This window comes from Anopheles arabiensis, chromosome 3 (genome assembly GCF_016920715.1).
Source record: "Anopheles arabiensis isolate DONGOLA chromosome 3, AaraD3, whole genome shotgun sequence".
Taxonomy (NCBI): Eukaryota; Metazoa; Arthropoda; class Insecta; order Diptera; family Culicidae; genus Anopheles; species Anopheles arabiensis.
Window position 1 is genome coordinate 71,215,650 of NC_053518.1, and position 19,508 is coordinate 71,235,157.

Consider the following 19,508-nt stretch of genomic DNA (forward strand, 5'->3'; position numbering starts at 1 on the left):
GGATCATATTTTATTGAATTGGGATGTGTTTGTTGTTGCTTTGTGTCTCGCATTGAGACAAACAAATCATCCACTGTGAGGACAATATTTAAAGAAGAATATTTAAGGCCCAGCTATGAGATGAGAATGAGATTTTGTTGGAGATGTTACGCAACATCGTCTGGCTGTTTCTTCACTGGTACTTCAAAAATTGATAAATACTTCAGAAGACTAGCATGTACTGGTGAACAAGAATCCCCAACCAAGACATCATGTGATATGTTCCAGACAGCTAGACAAATTCCTGAAATAAGATGAGTTTGAAAACGAGATTTTTTGGAGTTAGGTTCTCGCATTTAAAATGCCATAATCTAACTGACAAACCAAATCCTTCTCGTGCAGGTTCCAATCCCTCCAACAACTGCCTCTCAAGAAGTCCAATCTCTAGATCTCGCCTACAAAACGTGTTCCATTCCTGAAGCAGAGCAACCTCCAATGTTTATCTGTCACGGTTCGTCCGCCGACCTAATCTAGTGTCTTTTGGAAGAATCCGTGCCCGCTCTTTGCTCCCCCAAAATCTCATCTCGCTCATCTCACGACCGAATGTCCTGCGCTCACTGACTCTCGCTCTTTCCTACGTACTCTCACCGTTTGAGTACTCCTACGTACTCTCACAGGCATCGGAGCCAGCATCCCTTTTGCTTCGGCACGTTGAAAGTGGAGCAAAAGTCCTCACTTCCGACCAAAATGGCACACTGATCGGTTGAGGGTAGTATGAGTGTAGTGCGCCCCCGAGAAAAAAGAAATCACCAGCAAGCGAAAACCAGTGACATCCGCCCTCCGAGTACGGGGAAAAAGGTGCCGTTTTGTCCACCAGTGAAACCCGTGCGTGGCCGTGGGGATAGAAGCCAACAAATCGCCGAGAAATAGGACCAGTTTTGCAGGGCAGTTTTCCTATGGCAAACGGAGTTGGTAAGTGTCTGCGTGTGAGTGTGTGTGTGTGGGGGTTTGTGGGAATAAAGGGAAATCTTTGGGTGTAATCCTGCATTACCTTGATTACGTAGTGTGGAGCAGTGAAAATTCTTTGTAAACTGATTCCTTCAAATTACTTTGCGGTGACCATTGTACTAATCTGTGTCGTTAGGTGTTCAATTTTCGCACCACATGATGTCGCGCCCCACAGCATGCTTAGCTTCCTTCCGTCTCGTGGTACATGCGTGTTTGTCTCCTTTTCTGTCCTTCCTCTTACAACGGTGGGTCGAGCAAGCGAGAGAGTGAGAGAGTGAGAAAGAGGTTGCTGTAAATGGGTGTGGGGAAGGTGTAGGGAAGTGGGAAGGAAAGGTGGTGTAAAAAAATCAATAATCTCCCCCATCAGCGTGATTTGCTCTCTTGCGTCGCTTTGGAGCAGCATCCTGCCACCAGAGAAGCTCTCGGATGGCAAGAGGTCCCTTTAAGCGCCAAGATACTGTTGCTGGAAATACTTTTATGCATTTTTAAAGCATTGCCTTATTTCTTTCCTTTTCTACAGATTTAACGATGAACGGGAATTAATGTAGATCGATTACAAAATTGTACAAAATCACTGAAAAGTCTTCCATACACCGGTGTTAGCCTGTGTAAATTCCCAATAAAAAAAGCAGTGCATTTGTGCAGTGTGTAGTGTGTTCACAGTGACCGACAAGGTTCATCGTTAAGTCAGCTTCCAGCTATAGAGTCCCTAGCGAATCGCACCGAAAATGTCATTCCTTAACAATTTACGCTCGGTGCCGCTACCACCGGTGAAAAATATGCTCAACGTGGCCCTGCAAACGGCACGCCAAACGATTCCGGCCAAGCAGAAACAGAACGGCTACGAGGAGCAGGCCGGTGACAACTTTGGCGATGCTTCTGGCGGCGCTAGTGGTATGCGATCGCCACCGCAAGTCCCCCCAAGACCACAGAACGTTCATTTCGCTGAAACGGACGGTAAGTCATCGATTGGAGATGTTCGAGGGAGATTAATTTCCAAGAATCGTTACTATATCCTCTATCTCTCTCTCTCTTCAGCCGCGGGTGACACTGGTGGAACGACGGAGATGAACCCACTGAATCCGTTCACAAATCCGAAGGCCTACTATCAGGAGGACGGAACGGACCAGCCCGGTACGAACCAGTACCAGGAGACGGGATTCAATCAGGGTGATTTCGAAAATGGTTACCAAGCGGGCGGCTACCCACCAAGGTATGTGGATTCCGTAGGTCCTAAGAGGACTACGATGTACGGCGTGGATTCTGAGTTGATAATTATCCCCTTCTATATCTACCTTCCAGACAGGGCAGTGTGCAGTCATTTGGTTCGGACAGTACCTTTGCCGGAGGTTGCGAAGGAGAAGCTCCCGGTGGGGCAAAGATCAATGAGTATCAGGCGGCTTGGAACGTGACCAACGCAATTCAGGTAATGGCGGACTGAGTATGAGGTGCTAACGATGCTAACATCTCAGAACACTCATAACATTACACCCTTAAGTTCCTTCACATTGTTAAGTTCTGTCGTCATGTCATTTCCCAATGCACGTCTATGTCCTATTACCATTTCCCTTAATCTCTATAGCCTGTTGTTTTAGACAACAAGAATGCGGTATGTATGCTCTGCTACTCAGATCTTATGCTTGTACTCGTAACAACATGATTCTTAGGCGGAATTTTCAAAAAGCTCTTCAACATCTCGATACACACAATTCGATGTTCTAGAATCCTGTTGAATGTTTTTATGTGACAAAAAAAAATCCATCACCCAGTTATTAATGCAGACAATGTTGCACACCCACACATTCTAGGGAATGTTCATCGTGTCGCTACCGTTCGCCGTACTGCGCGGCGGCTACTGGGCAATCATCGCCATGGTCGGCATCGCGCACATTTGCTGCTACACCGGCAAGATACTCGTCATGTGTCTGTACGAGCCGGATCCGCAGACGGGCGAACCGGTACGGGTGCGCGACAGCTACGTGTCGATCGCGAAGGTGTGCTTCGGTAAGAAGATTGGCGCACGAGTCGTCAGCATAGCGCAGATCATCGAACTGCTGATGACCTGCATCCTGTACGTGGTGGTGTGCGGCGATCTGATGGCGGGTTCGTTCCCGGACGGAGCACTCGACACCCGCTCCTGGATGATGCTGTGCGGTATCTTTCTGCTGCCGCTCGCGTTCCTGAAGTCGCTGCACCACGTGTCGCTGCTGTCGTTCTGGTGCACCATGGCTCATCTGCTGATCAACGCGATCATCGTCGGCTACTGCCTGCTGGAGATCGGCGACTGGGGCTGGAGTAAGGTCAAGTGGCGAATGGACTTTGAGAACTTTCCAATCTCACTTGGTGTTATTGTCTTCTCCTACACGTCGCAAATCTTCCTGCCCACGCTCGAGGGCAACATGGAGGATCGGTCCAAGTTCAACTGGATGCTCGACTGGTCGCACATTGCGGCGGCCGCGTTCAAGGCACTGTTCGGGTACATCTGCTTCCTGACGTTCCAGAACGATACGCAGCAGGTGATCACGAACAATCTGCACTCGCCCGGGTTCAAGGGTCTGGTGAACTTCTGTCTGGTGATTAAGGCCATCCTCAGCTACCCGCTGCCGTACTTTGCCGCCTGCGAGCTCCTCGAGCGGGCATTCTTCCGCGGCAAGCCGAAAACGATGTTCCCCGTCGTTTGGGAGCTGGACGGGGAGCTGAAGGTATGGGGTCTGGCCTGGCGTTTGACCGTCATTCTCGGCACCATCATGATGGCCATCTTCATTCCCCACTTTTCGATTCTGATGGGCTTCATCGGCAGCTTCACTGGCACGATGTTAAGCTTCATCTGGCCCTGCTACTTCCATCTCAAGCTGAAAGGACATCTGCTAGATCAGAAGCAGCGGGCTTACAACTATTTCATTATCTTTCTCGGTGTGCTGTTCTGTGTGGTCGGTATCTACGACTCGGGCACGGCGCTGATTCATGCCTTCGAGATCGGTTTGCCGTTCTAAGCGCACTGTTTTCCCGGGGGTATGAGACATTTCCCTCCTGGCGAACAGGCTTTGTACAGAGTACAGATACCCATTACGCGACCCATTCCACACTGAAATTCATCTGCCATTTATCTCTCGCTCGACAAACACACAAAAAAACGTTGTTAAACTGTTGCAACTCTTCTATTATGTTTTCGTTCACGATTGTACACTTTGTCGTGAGGGCCGTGGCAGATTCATTCGAGTGTGTTAAGTGCGCAAAAGTGCAACGCTATCCCATGACTTGCGACGAAGGGCGATGGGCGATATGTGGAAAAAAACACTCAAAATTTCAGTACATCAGCAATATTGGAGTAGCCTTGGCAAGAGGAAACAGCCGGGCCAAAAGGGAACTTGAACCGATACCTCCTCAAACGACAAGCGAAACAACTAAAATATCAAATTATCACACGATGGAGCATAACATTTCGAACATATCGGAGATGGGCCAGAATTGTCCAAAGTATTGAAGTCTTCCAAGATCCTGCGATACGGAAATTGAATGCATGGGGAATTGTTGAAAGATAGAAGCCAAAAAGCACGATTTGTTTGCAAACACAACATGGAGCGAAAGAAGCTGAATCGTTAATCAATGTCTTCCTTAAACGTAAACGATAGAAGCGATAGCGAACTGGATGGAGATCTGCAAACTGGAACTAATAGCAAAACCAGTAGTTTGTTGAAACTAAGAATAGGCAAAATATACACAATATTAAAAATCCACCGGTGGGCGCTAGGGATATGGGAATAGCATGCAGAATATTGCAGCAGTTAAAAAGAGCAAGTCGAAACAAGTCTTCCAGACAATATACACGCACATTATATATATACAAAACGCAAGAACGCGAGTCACAAAATTGAACACAAATATTATATAGAAGAAACAGAACAAACCAAAACACAACATATTTAAGCTAGTGAGCATAAGATATAACGTATCTGCTAGGACTATTAACGATGAAACAATCTAAGTTAGAAGAGCCTGCATAATGGAAGGATGTACCGGTAATAGCTCAACAAAAAATCAGTTCAATATTCCTGTTAAGTTCGACGACATTAGCATAGACAACTGCATAAAAGTTCGGTGCAATGTGAAGTAGCGAGTGGTTAAGGAACAGCATAGCAAAACGGAAACATCGCTCGCGGGACAAGCAAACCCCTACTTATAGTAGTGTGTATTTCAATCGAATCAATTATATAGTGCTAACGACAATAAGCCAACAAAGAGAGGCACTCGGGAGCGAAGATGGTGTATTGAATTATCTTCCACAATATTGTGCATCCACGTGCAGTCAAAGTGCTACTATACAAAATTATCGTTACGAACGTGTTTACGATTCAAAATTCAAACCAGTGAGGGACAACATTATTAAAGATTAACTGAACGATCACGTTAATCCGAGGGTAGGGTACAGCTTTCTGTTGAACTTATACAATTAACGGCCGGCAACAAGCATGATATACTCTCCTATACAGCACGCAAAAGCTATACCACAAACCAAGTCTTCCAACCAGTATATATATTAGCAATTGTGAGGTAATTTTAATGTACTTTAATCTATTAACGTCCTAAGTGGTCCCTACAAAACAAAACAAGAACCGCAAAAACAAGTCTTCCAGTTGGTGAGATCGGACAAATGGATGATATTGCTATACAAGAATATTTTCGAGTCTAATTTGTAAAGTATGATTGTGTTGCAGCGGTAGGGAAATGTTTGATTTGCTGCCTGTCCTCAGCAAGATGTATCATTACGCAAGTACAATAACCGTTGCAGAAGGACGGGATCAGTCCACTGGGGCAGTGATTTTATTCCATATCTGGTAGGTTAATGCAGAACAGGTGCACGATGCAGTTGGTGGCAGTTATGGCAGTAGATGGTGTGGATATTTAGTTGTGTTTTTCGGCTTTGTTCCAAGTATTGAATGTTCCCTCTATACAATAATCTCTATTGTACTTATTGCAATTAATGTATTTAAGAGCAACATTATAGGTGTCCGAATAAAACTAACAGTTATTTAACTTTAAATTCAACCATATACGCAGTGCGGTGTGTGTGCTACTTACCTTTTTTTCGTATTTTTAGATGAATCGATGAATCACATGACTTGTTTTGACGCAGCGACATCGTATATGAACGGCATGAACTTACTGAAATGAGAACTATGGCCTAAAGTGCTCCGGATCTCGTTCTGAAGACTCCAGCCCGTTACTGGGAGCCGTTGGAGACTAATGAATAGCATTTACACAAAGAATGTTGGCATGGTAGCCACTGTAAACCACCATCCTGCTTACCAGATCCGGTTGGGCTTTCCAACGAGCCAAGCAGTGTGTGTTGTTTACCAATTTTACCTTTACTGCTCTTTTAAACTATTTAACATGAAAGGAGCGACATTATCAAAATGTTTTACAGAGAAAAGCGAATCAAAAAGCACAAGGAATATCACAAAACTAACTTCTCGTTGAATTTGAGGCATCGCATGGCTTTTGTACGATACTGTTTGACGTTTCTTGTTTGTCGTACATGTTCAATGAGCGCCAGCGTACATTACGCATTTGCAATAGAAGATAAAAAGGTATGTTTAAAACGCACTTTTGGCTTCACATGGTTATCTATTTTTCTCGATATGAATTTAAAGTTAAATCCGCAGCCAAAATGTTCAACGAACATAATTGAATCGATAACGCAAAGTTGTGTGATGAAGAGCCACCGCGTATTGAACAAAATCGGAAGAAAAGCCCTGCAAAATGAGTTTGACGTTTGGTATGACGTAACGAAACGTAAACAAAACGGTACACCAGCGACGATGCAGTGAAGTGGTTTAGTTTTATTTTCGCTCCATAAAATAGAAGCCCTTTTCGCGTATTACTCGCTTGCAAACTCTAGAACAGTGTAGCTCAGTACCGGTGTGACTTATGTAACTAAACACGCAGCGTATAAAGAATCCACCCGAAAGCTGTCAAAAAGGCGCTGGTGCACGATAAACAAAAAATCGAACGCAAGAGAGAGCAAAAAAACGCACACACACAATCTGCTCTGCGTCTCTGTGTGCGTGCGAGCCGTGTGTCGGGTGCGTGTAGAGCAGGGAGAACCTTCCCAACAGCAATTGAAGGTTTGTTCGCCAACGCGCTCTGCCGTGGCCGTGTTTTGTTTGTGGTGCGCTTCAAAATCAACAAATTTAAGGCCGTCTAGTAACAGGTGCAGTGGTTTTTCTCGCTGCTAGGCAGTGTGCTAAGTGCGTGCGGGAAGGTGGCGAAAGAGGAAAAAACCGGGAGCTTCCGATTTCACTTGGCCAAGCCCGACGGTGTGTGGTACGGGGTGCTTTGGTTCATTTTCCGGCCAGTCCCGGGCCAGAGTGCGGTGTGCGGTGCAAGGTGTAGCCAGTAGCGCTATACCTGGAGAAAGTGTCTCTTGTACCCGGCCGTGTGTGTGTGTGTGTGTGCTCATTCGTCCGGGGTTTAGTAGTAGCAAAAGATAACAAGATAAAAAGTTCCGTTCCGAAATCGTACGGTACCACCCCGACGGCCGCCCGTCGATAGCGGGCCGCTCGAGCCCGCGTGTGTGTGGTTTTGCTTCGCTAGATTCGTACGGGCGAAGGGAAACGTTGATTTAATGCGCAGTGCCGCGACCGGGTGCCGAATTCCTCCACCAATTTGCACCTCAAACAGTTTGTCAAACACAAGGAGGTTCGAGTAGCCCGATAAAGTTTCCGTGGAGCAGCAGCAGCAGAAGCAGCAGTCAGTGGTCGTCTAGCAACGTCGCAGCGAGTAAGGTGAGTCAAGCACAAACGCCAATTGCCGTCCCCGTGTCGGCCCTGAGACCCATTTACCGCCTGCACAATTGAATTGAATCAAATCATTTGTTTATTTTAGTTCACTCCGGATGCTACCCATTTCCGTATAAAAAGAGAAAAAAATGTCAAAAAGGCATCAGTACTGTGTACAATGTGGCCGCACCTCTAGAAACCAGTGCAAAAGCGCACAAAAAGAACCAATTGTCTGCATCCTTCCGCATCATCGCAGAGCGAACGTTCCACATTTTCGATCGATCGGGACAAAAGGATGTATATGGTGGCTCGGTACTAGAAACCCACCCTTGTGTCCCCGCATATCGCTAGCACAATGAAACAGTCCAGCCAGAAGAGAGGGAGTGTAAGAGGAAGCAGGGCAAAGGGGAGAAAGCAGGACGAAAATGGAGGTACAGCATCCACCCCGAAAATTTTCGCAGGACAACAACGCGCAGATCTGCTTTTTCTCGTCTGACAGTTGGGTGAAGTGGCAGCCTTTTTTCCCATTTCCCGGTTGAAGGGGAGAGAAAGAGATTGTGTGTGCTGAGCGCACACGAAATGACAGTTACGGCCTGTATACCAGGGAGAGCGTCCGTTTTAGCAACGGGATAAAAAAGGACTCGTGCAAGAGAGCGTAGTACCCCGAGCGTGTTGAGCGAGAGCGATCTGCCGTTTAATCTCTCGCACTAAAAGGACGACATTTCGGGAAGGATGCTGTTAATATAGGGATGTAAAGAAAGGGTGTATTTTTTGCTGCTGGGAATGTATGCTGTATGTATGCTGGATAATAGGTACAAACTCGATTCCACCAGGCACGGCACCTTTATCGGCGAATTGACCGTGAAAATTGGACGTCCCAGTGCGGGACTTTTTAGATGAAAACACGCTACAAAAAAAAACGAAGCTGAAAGTCATTCCATTTGTGCTGGATATCGCCTAAGTGTGAACGAATGTTGCTGACCTAATTGTTTTTGTTAATGAGGCGGCTTATGGCAAGAGAAAGCCACCACAGAACGTTGGCTACAATTACGCCGTTCAGCAGTTTTGGCGCAGAGCATTCTTGTACACACCAACCGCTGAGAGATTGTCATACGATTTAACTCTTATTATGCTAATGTGCACTGCAGAACGATCGTGTTGACACATATTTTATTTGGATTAAAAATATCCAATTCGTTTAGCTTTACTAACACTTGTTTTATAAGTCCCATGGCAGCAAACGCTTAAGGTAGCCTAATTTGGACAGCAAACGATCACATAAAACCAACCAAAAATTTAGAACCAATGCCTGAAACTGCGCCTGAAACTTTATAGCGCTATGAGCGATAGACACAGCCCGGTCTCGGCTTAATCTAGCCGCCTTTTTTTCTTATAGGTGCGCATTGGTACGCGCGCTTCCCCGAGGCCATTGCCGTTTCGGCGTACGCACGACCGTTGCCGCGTACACATCAGGCGCAGGCAGATAGTTTCTGCTGCTGCTGCACCCACGCACATTTTCGCCACCGTGGCCGGTGTAGCACGTCCGCTTATTTGCATATTTAATTCCACAAGTCGCACCCATCTCGCCCGACTGCGGTACGCGGTGCCGTATTAATTGCGGCTATGCGAAGAAGGCATACCGCCAGGGCGATAAGATTAGCACAGAAAGTAATAAAACTCACGGCTCCGCTTGGGAGAATCGTGAGAAAAGAAACTCCTCCCCTACGGCGGACGGACGGTAAAGAGTTTCCTGAAGTCGTGGAATTTTATTTTTGATAAAGTGACGATTATTCGGATTAGTTATCAGTTTTACTGCGTGCTAAAACTAGCCCAACCAAGTAGAACAATTTAATTCACTGACAGAGCTGTTGGATAGGTCATGGTATCGAGAATTGCCCTGCATGCCCTTACTTCCTGCGCTTGATTGAAAGACGCAGTCGTCACAGTTCCTGCCAAGCGAATGACACGTTTCGCAATTTGCATTTATGCATTTACACGTCCAAATGTGAAAGCAAACAGCGCCGCGCATTAAACCGGCGCAAAAATGTGCATACCTGGTAGTTGTGGGATGACGACGGTACGACGGTAGGACAAACAAACGGACGTAAAGAGGGTAAACAGAAGGCGGTTGAATTGATTAGTATGACAAACGTGAGCAGTTTCATCGATGCTAATGATTCGCTGTCTGTGCGTTGATCCTATCGCGGATGGATATGAGCCGATGGATCATGGATGATATACAATGACCGATGGAACTTGCCAGCTAAGCACAAATATATCACTATTTTTTTAAAACAATAACATAATATTCAAGTAAAAATACTTTCAAAATGCCCAATAATCTTATTTGAGGCGATTTATTCAATATTAAAGCTATTAAATTTTGTTTGATATTAATCTACTTCTAATGATAATGTAATCACTTCTTGTACGATAACGTGATTTATTTACCGCCCGATTGTGTCCTTCGTCCCATCGTTCTCTTTCTGAAAGAGAATGTGTAAGAATGTGGTCGCCTCAAGCTAGAATGGGGTTTTTTTATGACAGCGCAATAAGCGCTGCTGCACGCAGAATCTGACCGGAAGAGCATCCGGTCGTCGGTTGATGCTACTATCATCAAACCATAGGTTTGCCAGTGACAAGATAATGGTATTGGAAATTTTATTCGCTCTGGCGTTACAAGCGAAGAAGAATGGGAAGGAGGCGAATGAATCCCATGTAAGAATGGCTCAATCTGCAAGAAAGCATTCTTATCATTGATTTTCCTGTATCCTGTGAATGTGTGTGTGTATAAAAAAGTTCTTTTCTCTTTGCTTGTAGGAGTCGCCAGGAGATAATCGTTTCGACGACAACTCTACTGATACGCAAACAGTCTCAAAGGAACGTTACGGTAAGTGGCAAAAGCTTTAGCATTCCTATACAAAAGATTCAAACCATGGCATTTTGCTAACAGTAACAACAACCTTTAAAGATATTTCAGCTCGAAGTTTCTTTAAAATCTTTCCCTTTCAATACAGCGGTTTTTTGAAGCTTTATTTCAGCACAAAATCCAACAGCAAATGGCAAACAACTCTGGCCCGTAAATGAAGAATTTAATAATCCTTCCCGTTCCACAGTGCTGCGCCTTATAACACACAATTGTATTAGCTCTAGCCGCGTGTCCTGCACAGAGAAATCCCGATTCCGGCTTTATTAAGTTTACCTTCCCGGGCAAGAGCTGCACATTTGGCGAACAAACGCCGCGCCCCGGCATCTCTGCAGCGGACGGATGCGTCCACACCAAGGGGAGTTCATAGAATCCATTTATTTATTAAACCCTATGCTGCTGCCTCACCAGTGTCGCCTTTTTATTGCATTTTGTTTGCGTAAATGCCAAGGCTGTCCCGCCAAAGCGAGGTGAACTACGGAAGCAGGACGTCGCACAAGATTTTCCTCCCTTTTTGCCAGGGGCGCGGAAGCGTCATGTGTGCAATATGCTTACCGAGTCTTTCATCCCGTCGTCTTATTGGCAAGCAAGTGGCAAGAGGTCGATCGATCGAATGCATTGAATTGCATAAAGTCAGGCAAACATAGCGAGAGAGACAAAGAGAGAGAGAAAGAGAGAGAGAGCATGGCGCAAACGAGGGTGGACAGTGTGAGTGTGCGACAAAACACTTCCCTTCGTGCTTTCGATACGGGTGGTGTGCGTTCGGGGTGTGTTGGATGAGGCGATTTTCAGAGGGATTGCATTAACGTATTGTGCGTTTTCGAGGAGGTTTGACTGTGTTGATTTGCGAAAATGACTCGCCCTAGTCTCGGTCCCTAGACGATTAATGAGGTTCGAACGTTGTTGGGGTGGCTTTAAATAGATTGAAATGAATGTAATCCAGTTAGCGCGGTTATGTTTTGCTATCGTGTGATTCCATATGGAATGAGGTGAAATACTGCAATTATGATGTTTACTGTCGAACAAGATCATTAAATTTCCCAGTCATGATATGATGCAATTGCTGATGCAACGTAGACAATAGAAAAATATTTTGAAATTATTATGTTAAGCTAGTTTTATCAATATTGCTCACCTTACTAGTAGCAATTGCCAATCCAATGCTCACGATACACACTGCACAGAGAGGCGTTATTAGTCAGCATCTTTTTGGATGCAATTTATTTTATGGTACCCTCTCTCGTCCCTCCGACACACACACACCACAGCTACGTCACTTTCGAGACGCTTGACACCCGGCCGCTGTTGACCTCCGAATAATGCATCTAACAAGCTCCGGTGTTGCAGAGTGCAGCCAATGACTCATCGTCACCACTCGCCCGTCAATCCGTGCGGTGTGCCGAGCTACTCTCGCCATCTTCCCTCCCCTTTCCACCAGCAACCTGCGTCGTCATCTCTGACGTTTCGGGCGGCGGTGGCAAAATTGCTTTCCGGCACTGCATCTCTGATGCACTCTGGCTAATCTATAGTGTAAGAGGGTGTTTGAAGCTAGTGGCTCTAGTGATGACGATCTCTTCTACCCATCTAAACTCCTCAGCCATTAGAGTGTGTTGTGCATTGACCTAGCACACCACCTCGTGTGAATGTGTGTGTGTGTGTGCCTGAGTGGACTATTTTTACTCTTTTTCGTTTTCCCCAGCAACTCCCTCTGATGGCCCCTCAGTTTGGTCAACACAAGAAGGATGGAAGACACGATGCGGGAGAGCTGACGAGCTGTGTTACGGTTTGTTTTTCCTGTTTTGACAGATCCGTCCTAACCCGTCCTCCGCTGGGAGTGTGTGTGCGTGCGTTTCTGTGTGCATTTCTCTTGATCTGGCTGGTGGATGGACTTGTTTTTTCGCTTCTTCTGTCCTCTCCTTCCACGTTCGCTCACAGTTGCACACAAAGATTGCAGTACACACGGGCACACAGTGGCAACGGGTGCTCTGCAGTGCAGAAAGGTAAAACTGCAGCAACTGTGTCCAAGGTGTGCGCTTGACTGATGGTGCAGAAAAGAGTTCTAGTCTCTAGCCATTTGTATCTCGTGCTGTCCTTTCGTACAATAACCTCTTCCCGTACGTTAGGAATCTAATTTATTGTGATTTACTTCCGACAATTAAGCACGGGTTTTTTTTGTGTTGTGTTGTTTTAGTTTGAATCTTTGTCCACCGCAGCAAGGTGCACTTGCATTGACCGTGAAGGGAGGTTGTAATTATAGTTTGGAATGGCTTTGGAATGGAATTCTAGCAGGTCTGTTGACTCTCTTTGTGTAGGGTCCTTCGGAGATATTTTCTATATTTTCCAAACGTGTCTTACACCTCTGAGGCGAATAATAAATATGAATTTATTGTAATTTTTAACAAGAATTTAATCCAACTCCATTTAATTCAATCATCTTGAATTTCTCGTCGAATGAATTCAGGTTGAGGTTTGAATCATATCACTATTTAAACCCAACATCCGTTACATGGTCTTATAGAGCCGTGGCAAACTGCGTGTCCTCACACATCAGAGGTCCTCCGATCGAATCCCGAACAAAGATGTGAAGATCAATCTCGGGGAAGTTTTAGACTTCGCTTTCTGTGGAAATATGACATATTAAACATGATCCTTGAAATTTTAGATATTCAAAGAGAAGTTCAGTACACTATTACGTTCCAAAAAGCTTGTTTGGCCAAAAAACGTGTTCTAGTGTTTACTGTGTCTCCAAATTCTTGTCTGCAAAGATTGCAACGATCATAACACACCAGAAAGCAGCACTCACAAGAGAGAATGAGAGCGGGTGCACACTTGGTGGAAAACACCGGCCGCCGCCGCCGCCGGTTTTATGCGACGGCTGGGGTGTTCATCCGGACCAAAAACGCTGCAGCCATAACAAACACGCAAAGGAACTCACCACACGCAGCCAGAGAGCTCGAAAAATTCATTCTCTTTCGCGCTCTCCTTCTCGCTGCTCTTGGTGCAGGGTGTAGTGTCTTTCGGGGGTTTTCATCGACCGTGACCGCAAGCGAGGGCCCTACATTCATCCAAAAAAACGGTCCTGCGGGGCCAATGGACGAGAGCGCTCGAGTACGCTGGGGTGACAGGCTGACTGGGGCCACAGAAAGGGAGGGAGTTGCGTGAGCGTGTGTTGTGCTCCGAGGAGGGCTTGAAAAACATAAACATGAGCGAACGAACAAAACGAGCGTAGTTAGTAGCATATGTGTATATGCTGCGGGCCACCACAACACAGGGTCGATCGGGCGCGCAAGGCCTTTCCTTGTTTCTTGCTGCTCGTGAGAGGCCTGTTCGCGAGAGAGCGTGCTAGTGCTGCCGCGTGTTGCGGTTCCTGCCTGGCGCAGTCGAACCGGCCGCCGTAGTGCAACGTGAGCTGCGAGCAAGTGAACACACAACAAACTCGTCGACCACCCAAACGACACACACACCGTTGCCGGCACAACGCACACGTGCTGCCGCTGAGTTTGCCAACTCGATCGAAAAAAAAACGGTGCTTGAGCGTGTGTGTGACCGTGTTTAATTTCCACGCCATAGTGCAGGTTTTTCCTCTAGCGAAAGTGGCCAAAAAGCCAACCCAACCCAAGTGTCTGAGGCGTGCGGTGTAGCCTTTGCCAATAATAACGCAAAGAAGTGCCACGTGCGTCATCCTTTGCGGTGCGTGCCTGTGAGCGTGCCTGTGTGTGTCTATGTCCTGTGCGGAGGTTTTCCCCGACGTGAAAAAGAGTAGCCCCCTAGGAAGGAAATTGCTTTGCTCCTCCGAGCTACTTTGTCACCGATCGGATCGGAAAAGCGGGTACAATCGAAAGGAAGGTCCGTTGGAGAGAAAAAAAAGATAGGCCGTTTTCTGTGTGTGTTCAGTGTTCAGTGTTGCTCGATGTGAATTGTCCAATCGTATTTGAAAGTTTTGCGCCCGATGCGACAGCCAGCTGTTTGGTCAGCAGTTTTATTTGCCGCGGATTGCGAATTTGATAAAGCGTCGTGTGGCGCGCCGTGTGTTACGTTGGTGCCGTTTGTATGCAAACGGGCGGTTTCGTGCGATCGACTGCGACGTGTCATTCGCGTGTGGATTTGTGCGAAAAGGTTTTCCGTTGTGTGAGGTGTTTTTGTGTGGCGCTCAACCCCAGTGAGAAGCGCATCGCATTGTGGTGCAAAATAGAGGATAGCAAGCGAAGTGTTTGCCCAGCTTCCGGTGAAAAGTCATACGCAACCAAGTGAAAAGACGCAAAAAGGTAAAGAGCCGTCCACCGTTTGCTGATTATGAAATAGGGAAAATGGTGGAAAAAATGAGGAGAAAATTCGTTTGTAATCCTTTTGATGCTGATGACTTGACCGCGGTAAAACAGAGCTTCTCGTGACAGTGGAGAAATAGGAGCAAAGAGGAAAACGTCTCCATTTTCCACACCCCGTCTTTGCATAATTAGTTGGGGCGATAGTGATTATTAGTCTTTGTTTTTCATACTTCAAGTGCTTTCATTAAGCCACAATTCGTTTCACAGACCAACAATAACAACATCCCCACAGAAACAATGTTTTTAATGATGCGCTTTTTCACTCATTTCTCTATTCAAGGGGCATGTGCCCCCCCCCCGCCCTCGTTCTTGATAGAAACTAGAGCAACCCACCCCCCTTCCATACATCTGGTCGCTAATTTATGACCCCCAGCGGACGCTGGGAGTAAAGATGTTTTCTGTCGAACCATTTGCTCCACTGAAAACTCGCCCCTATATACATGACAGCTTCATTGAGATTTTCCCGCAACCGTCGTTTTCTCACAATCGCATTGTTAATCATCATTGACGGGAGGGGTGTGGAAGAACTGGGCCACCAGAAACATGATGCCCCGTGGAAGGTTGGAGGGACTCAGGTTCAATTTAATTAACCACGTACGTAGTGCTGCACGTACTCGAGTTTGCAGTTTGCATACTGGCTGCAATCAGCTGCATATAACCGTTCATCTTTGGGTTGGGAAATGGGAAAAACGCGTCGTCGTGCTAAGGAAAAAATGAGCCAAATTGGATTTGTGTGCCCTCTGTGTGAGTGTGTTGTGTTTTGTGTGTATCGTCACTGTGCGTTGTGATTTCTGCTGGTGTGTGTAGTTGAAGCGTGAAAATTGTCTATTGGATTGTGATTATCCCTGTGAGCCGCACTGTTTGGGGTACTGGTTTATGAACGATCAACGCTTTGTACTTCCCTATTTTGCTTTCCCTTTCCACTCTCGCTTTGAAGTCAATCTTACGAATGCAGTTGAGTTGAGGGTCCAACGCGCAGACTGACGGCGGCAACATTGATTTGATACGGGGAGCGAAATGGATAGACACCTAATCAAATTAAGTGAAACGGACGGAAAGGGCCTACGAGAACGAGAAGGAGGGAGCAGAAGGAGTGTTCGGAACCTTTGCCTTTTGCCTGGCAGGTTAGGGGACATTGAGGTGTGCCCACATTCAGCCCCGATGCTAGATTACCGCTCGTTCGACGAATCAGGAAGTGATGGCGTGGAAAAAGGATCCGATCCTTCCCAGTGCTGTTGGCTTAGCTCTGGCGCCCGGTTTGCTGTACGAAATTTGATCCTCCCGGTTTTTGAACGCCTAAGGCCACCACCGGGTTCATTCGGGCGTGTTTGTGTGTGTGTTTGTGTGTTTGTGCAGCAAAAAAGAAGAAACAAATTATGCCGGTGTCGAGTTTTGTTATTGATGTTTTCGATCAGCATATATATGCAGCCGCACCCGCACTTGTGCGAGGCACGAGGCGTACCACAAATCTTCTTTCCTCCTGCTCCCAAACAGCCAAGCGGTAGCAGCCCCGGGGTAGGGACGGAAATTAAAAAGCCCATTTTCAACGCTTCCAAGTTGTTTCTTCTTTGCTATCGGCACTCCACTTCCTTTTTATATTTTGGACCTCAAGCAAGCGCTCCACCGGGTCCGAATTTCGGCCCAGAGGAAGCTCGAATACGCAGATAATCGTTCGATAATGATGGTTGGTTGTTGATTGAAAAATAATATGGGGTGGGAGCTTGGCGAACCACACAAACTGCGTTTCTCTTGCTCTTTCGCTGAGGTGGTGTTGGTGGTTGTAGGTAATACTCCATGGCTTTGGAATCAGGGGAACGAAACACCCCACCAGGAAATGGTTATTATTTATGGCCGGAAGTTTTAAGTGGAAGTGATAATTTCAGTATCCATTTTGGCAGATTTGCCGAACGCTGATTCATATCTCACAGCGGCGGCGTTTAACAGCAGCCTTTTGCCTTTTGTAAGTGAGGATTATGTAAGGAAAAACTGTTGCATAATAAAAGCGAAGCAAAAAAAAGTATGCTACCCGTTGCGAATGTCTGCCACTTGGATCTGATGCCCAAGCCCAGCTAATCCTTCTGTTTCAACACAGTCGACTTTAACACAGTTGACTGCTCATGTCTGCTGACCCACAGGGACATCAATAACTCTCCAATTCCCGCCATCGTAATGCGCTGATTTAGTCTGCTATTGGCAGGAAAGCAGCGCGAGAATTAATCCCTGCCCCTACCGTTACGGATCGATTCGTTGCTCCGCAGTCTTTATCCTTTTAGTTACGGATGGATTTACGGACGGACTTGTCGCCTCCATACGGACGGGGTGAGAATCCCGAAAGGGAATGCATCCAAGAACGGAAGCGTTTCTGGTTTTGTGTGGTGTGAGATGGTGGTGTCTTTTTTGTATTAGTTGTTTGTGTTCGTCACATCCCCACTGTTGTTTGCTGGTAAACTGGTCGTCGTTGTAGAAGGCGCGCGCGAGAGGGCAAAAAACGCATTCGCGGGTGATTATCGTGCGAAACGATATCCAATTACTGTTAATTGAACGTTGTCATCGTTTTCGATATCTTGCTCTCGGCATCAGCGCGCGGCATCTGTCCGGCAACTTCGGGGATCGCGTTTTATCCCCCGCAACTCGCACTCGCTGGTTCCTGTGGCTTGTATGTTCTGTGCTGCACTCCCGGAGCGGAGGTTTACTACAAAACAGCTCCGCCTTTTACTACTCCAATCCTGTATCAACAGAGCCCATGTGCACCTTAGTTTTAGGGATTTTTCTCATTCTCTCCTCATTCGTTGGGTTAAGTCTTTTCAACCACACAAACACACACACACACATGATCATCGTTGTCCTTTTTGGCGTCACTTTTTCAACCGTGCAACGCTTCACTGCGGGACACACTCGAGGGTGGAACGAGGGTAATGTTCAATATGTTGCCGCGATAAAGTAATCCACGAAGGACACCCGGAACACCAGATGGTGTGGCGCTCATGATGATGGGAGTTGGCTAAAAATGGGAAGGAAGCGAAGCATAAAAACCCTCTTTCAGTTGGTTGGAACCCATTATAATGCAAAGCTTGTTTTTTACGAACAGGAAGGAACCGAAATCCATGCGTTGTCTTTGTTCTGGAAGGTTAATAGCGGACAGAACCTTTAAGGAACGTTAGCGAACTCTAGAATGATGGGATTGACATTTTTGAGCAGTAAATAATTTGCGAAATTGCTTAGCTGTGTGACATTTTTCCGTTTATTTCAAATGTGGAGCAATTTGTCTAGAGCACAATTTGTTGTCGCTTAAGAGAGTCCTCTTAGTCTCAAGCAATACTTCCGGTATCAGTTAATGTCCTCACGCGTGTATTTATCATTCTACAGACCCTTCCTTTTCGAGCTTCGTGTGAACTCTTGGAAAGCTTGCATTGACGTTGTGCAGTGGATGCATTTGTTGACTCTTTTGTTTAATAAACTGCACCGGCTGTCTGTGCATCCATCATGAGTACCATAATTGATTGACGTTTCCCGTTGTTGCTGCGTTGCTCGACTGAATCATAAATTGAATCGCTCTCTCAACGCGCTTTTTGGAGTGTAATAACAGTTCTTCACTCTAGCCGAGACATTGTATTTGCCTTTACCTTTTATTTCTCTCCCATATGGTTTTAAAAGCTATTTATAGCGCACACTTATTGCTCCAGAAAATAGTGCACAACGTACTGGAAAGATGCATCGAACTCTCTCTATACCACCCTCGTTAGCCGGAGGGGGAAAGGTGAGCGTGTGGAATATGTTTAAATCTTATCAGGCGCGCTACATCGGGCACCAGAAACGCCCCAGAGTCGCACACCCAAAGGGCAAGAAGAGATGCCATCAAAACAAAATCCCATCCTGCAACAGCTAACTCCAGCCCGTTTGATCTGGTTCGCAGTTTTCGAACCTCTGCCCTTCTCCCCAACCACCCCGTATAAGGATGGGAGAGATGCGCAACTGCATAAATCATGTTAACGCTCGTTTGTCAACGGGTCGACGAGTTTTTCCTACGAACCTCTTGGGCTCTTTGATCGTACGATAAACGGGTAACAGCGCTGGCAAGGTGCGTGGAATAGGCAATGAAGGTGTGTGAGTGAGTGAGTGTGTGTGTGGCGTTTGGGTTGCTTCGGGGCACAGCCACCACCTTTGCACGCTGGCCAGATGGAGAGCTGCTGATAATTTGTTCTATAAATTAAGTTATAAAAACTCGTGCACAAACTCCAAGCTGTGGTGGTCTATAGTGGAGTTGGGCATTGGGAGGGGTGTTTCAAAGAAAAAAAGAAGAAGAAGAGGTATGTGTTGTTGAAAGAGGGGAGGAATGTGACATACATTTGGGTGCAACACGGTTGAATGCACAATTTGCATTCAATCGTTCAGTCTGGTCCTGCGCGTGGTCGTCTTGAAATAGAAAGGCAGGAAATTTTAAGTTTTTAGTCTGAGGTAAAACTCGTTTATAGATGCGTCTTTTTACGTACA

General features: G+C 46.3%; 2 protein-coding genes and 1 long non-coding RNA gene across 4 annotated transcripts in view; all 3 read left to right on the forward strand.

Moving 5' to 3' along the window:
• Window positions 1–403: 403 nt before the first annotated feature.
• On the forward strand, window positions 404–6,038 carry LOC120899990 (vesicular inhibitory amino acid transporter). The gene is made up of 5 exons (XM_040306433.1): window positions 404–951; window positions 1,508–1,944; window positions 2,026–2,200; window positions 2,290–2,413; window positions 2,796–6,038. The coding sequence occupies exons 2-5, from the start codon at window positions 1,716–1,718 to the stop codon at window positions 3,978–3,980; spliced, it is 1,713 nt and encodes a 570-aa protein (XP_040162367.1). The 5' UTR covers window positions 404–951; window positions 1,508–1,715; the 3' UTR covers window positions 3,981–6,038.
• A 647-nt stretch (window positions 6,039–6,685) lies between these two features.
• LOC120904710 lies at window positions 6,686–11,591 on the forward strand. The gene is made up of 3 exons (XR_005739815.1): window positions 6,686–7,772; window positions 10,587–10,656; window positions 10,738–11,591. It is a non-coding gene; the product is annotated as an uncharacterized LOC120904710 (long non-coding RNA).
• Window positions 11,592–14,078: 2,487 nt separating this feature from the next.
• LOC120904707 overlaps window positions 14,079–19,508 on the forward strand; it is a 76,424-nt gene continuing 70,994 nt past the window's right edge. For both annotated transcript variants that reach the window (XM_040314940.1, XM_040314941.1), the window contains exon 1: window positions 14,079–14,957. The gene's annotated coding sequence lies outside the window, so the exon portion shown is untranslated. The remainder of the gene's footprint in view (window positions 14,958–19,508) is intronic.

Coding starts and splice junctions, on each gene's coding strand:
- LOC120899990 (XM_040306433.1), top strand. CDS start 1,716: ATGTCATTCCTTAACAATTTACGCTCGGTGCCGCTACCACCGGTGAAA. Junction 1,945..2,025: donor TCATTTCGCTGAAACGGACG/GTAAGTCATCGA, acceptor CTCTCTCTTCAG/CCGCGGGTGACACTGGTGGA. Junction 2,414..2,795: donor ACGTGACCAACGCAATTCAG/GTAATGGCGGAC, acceptor CACACATTCTAG/GGAATGTTCATCGTGTCGCT.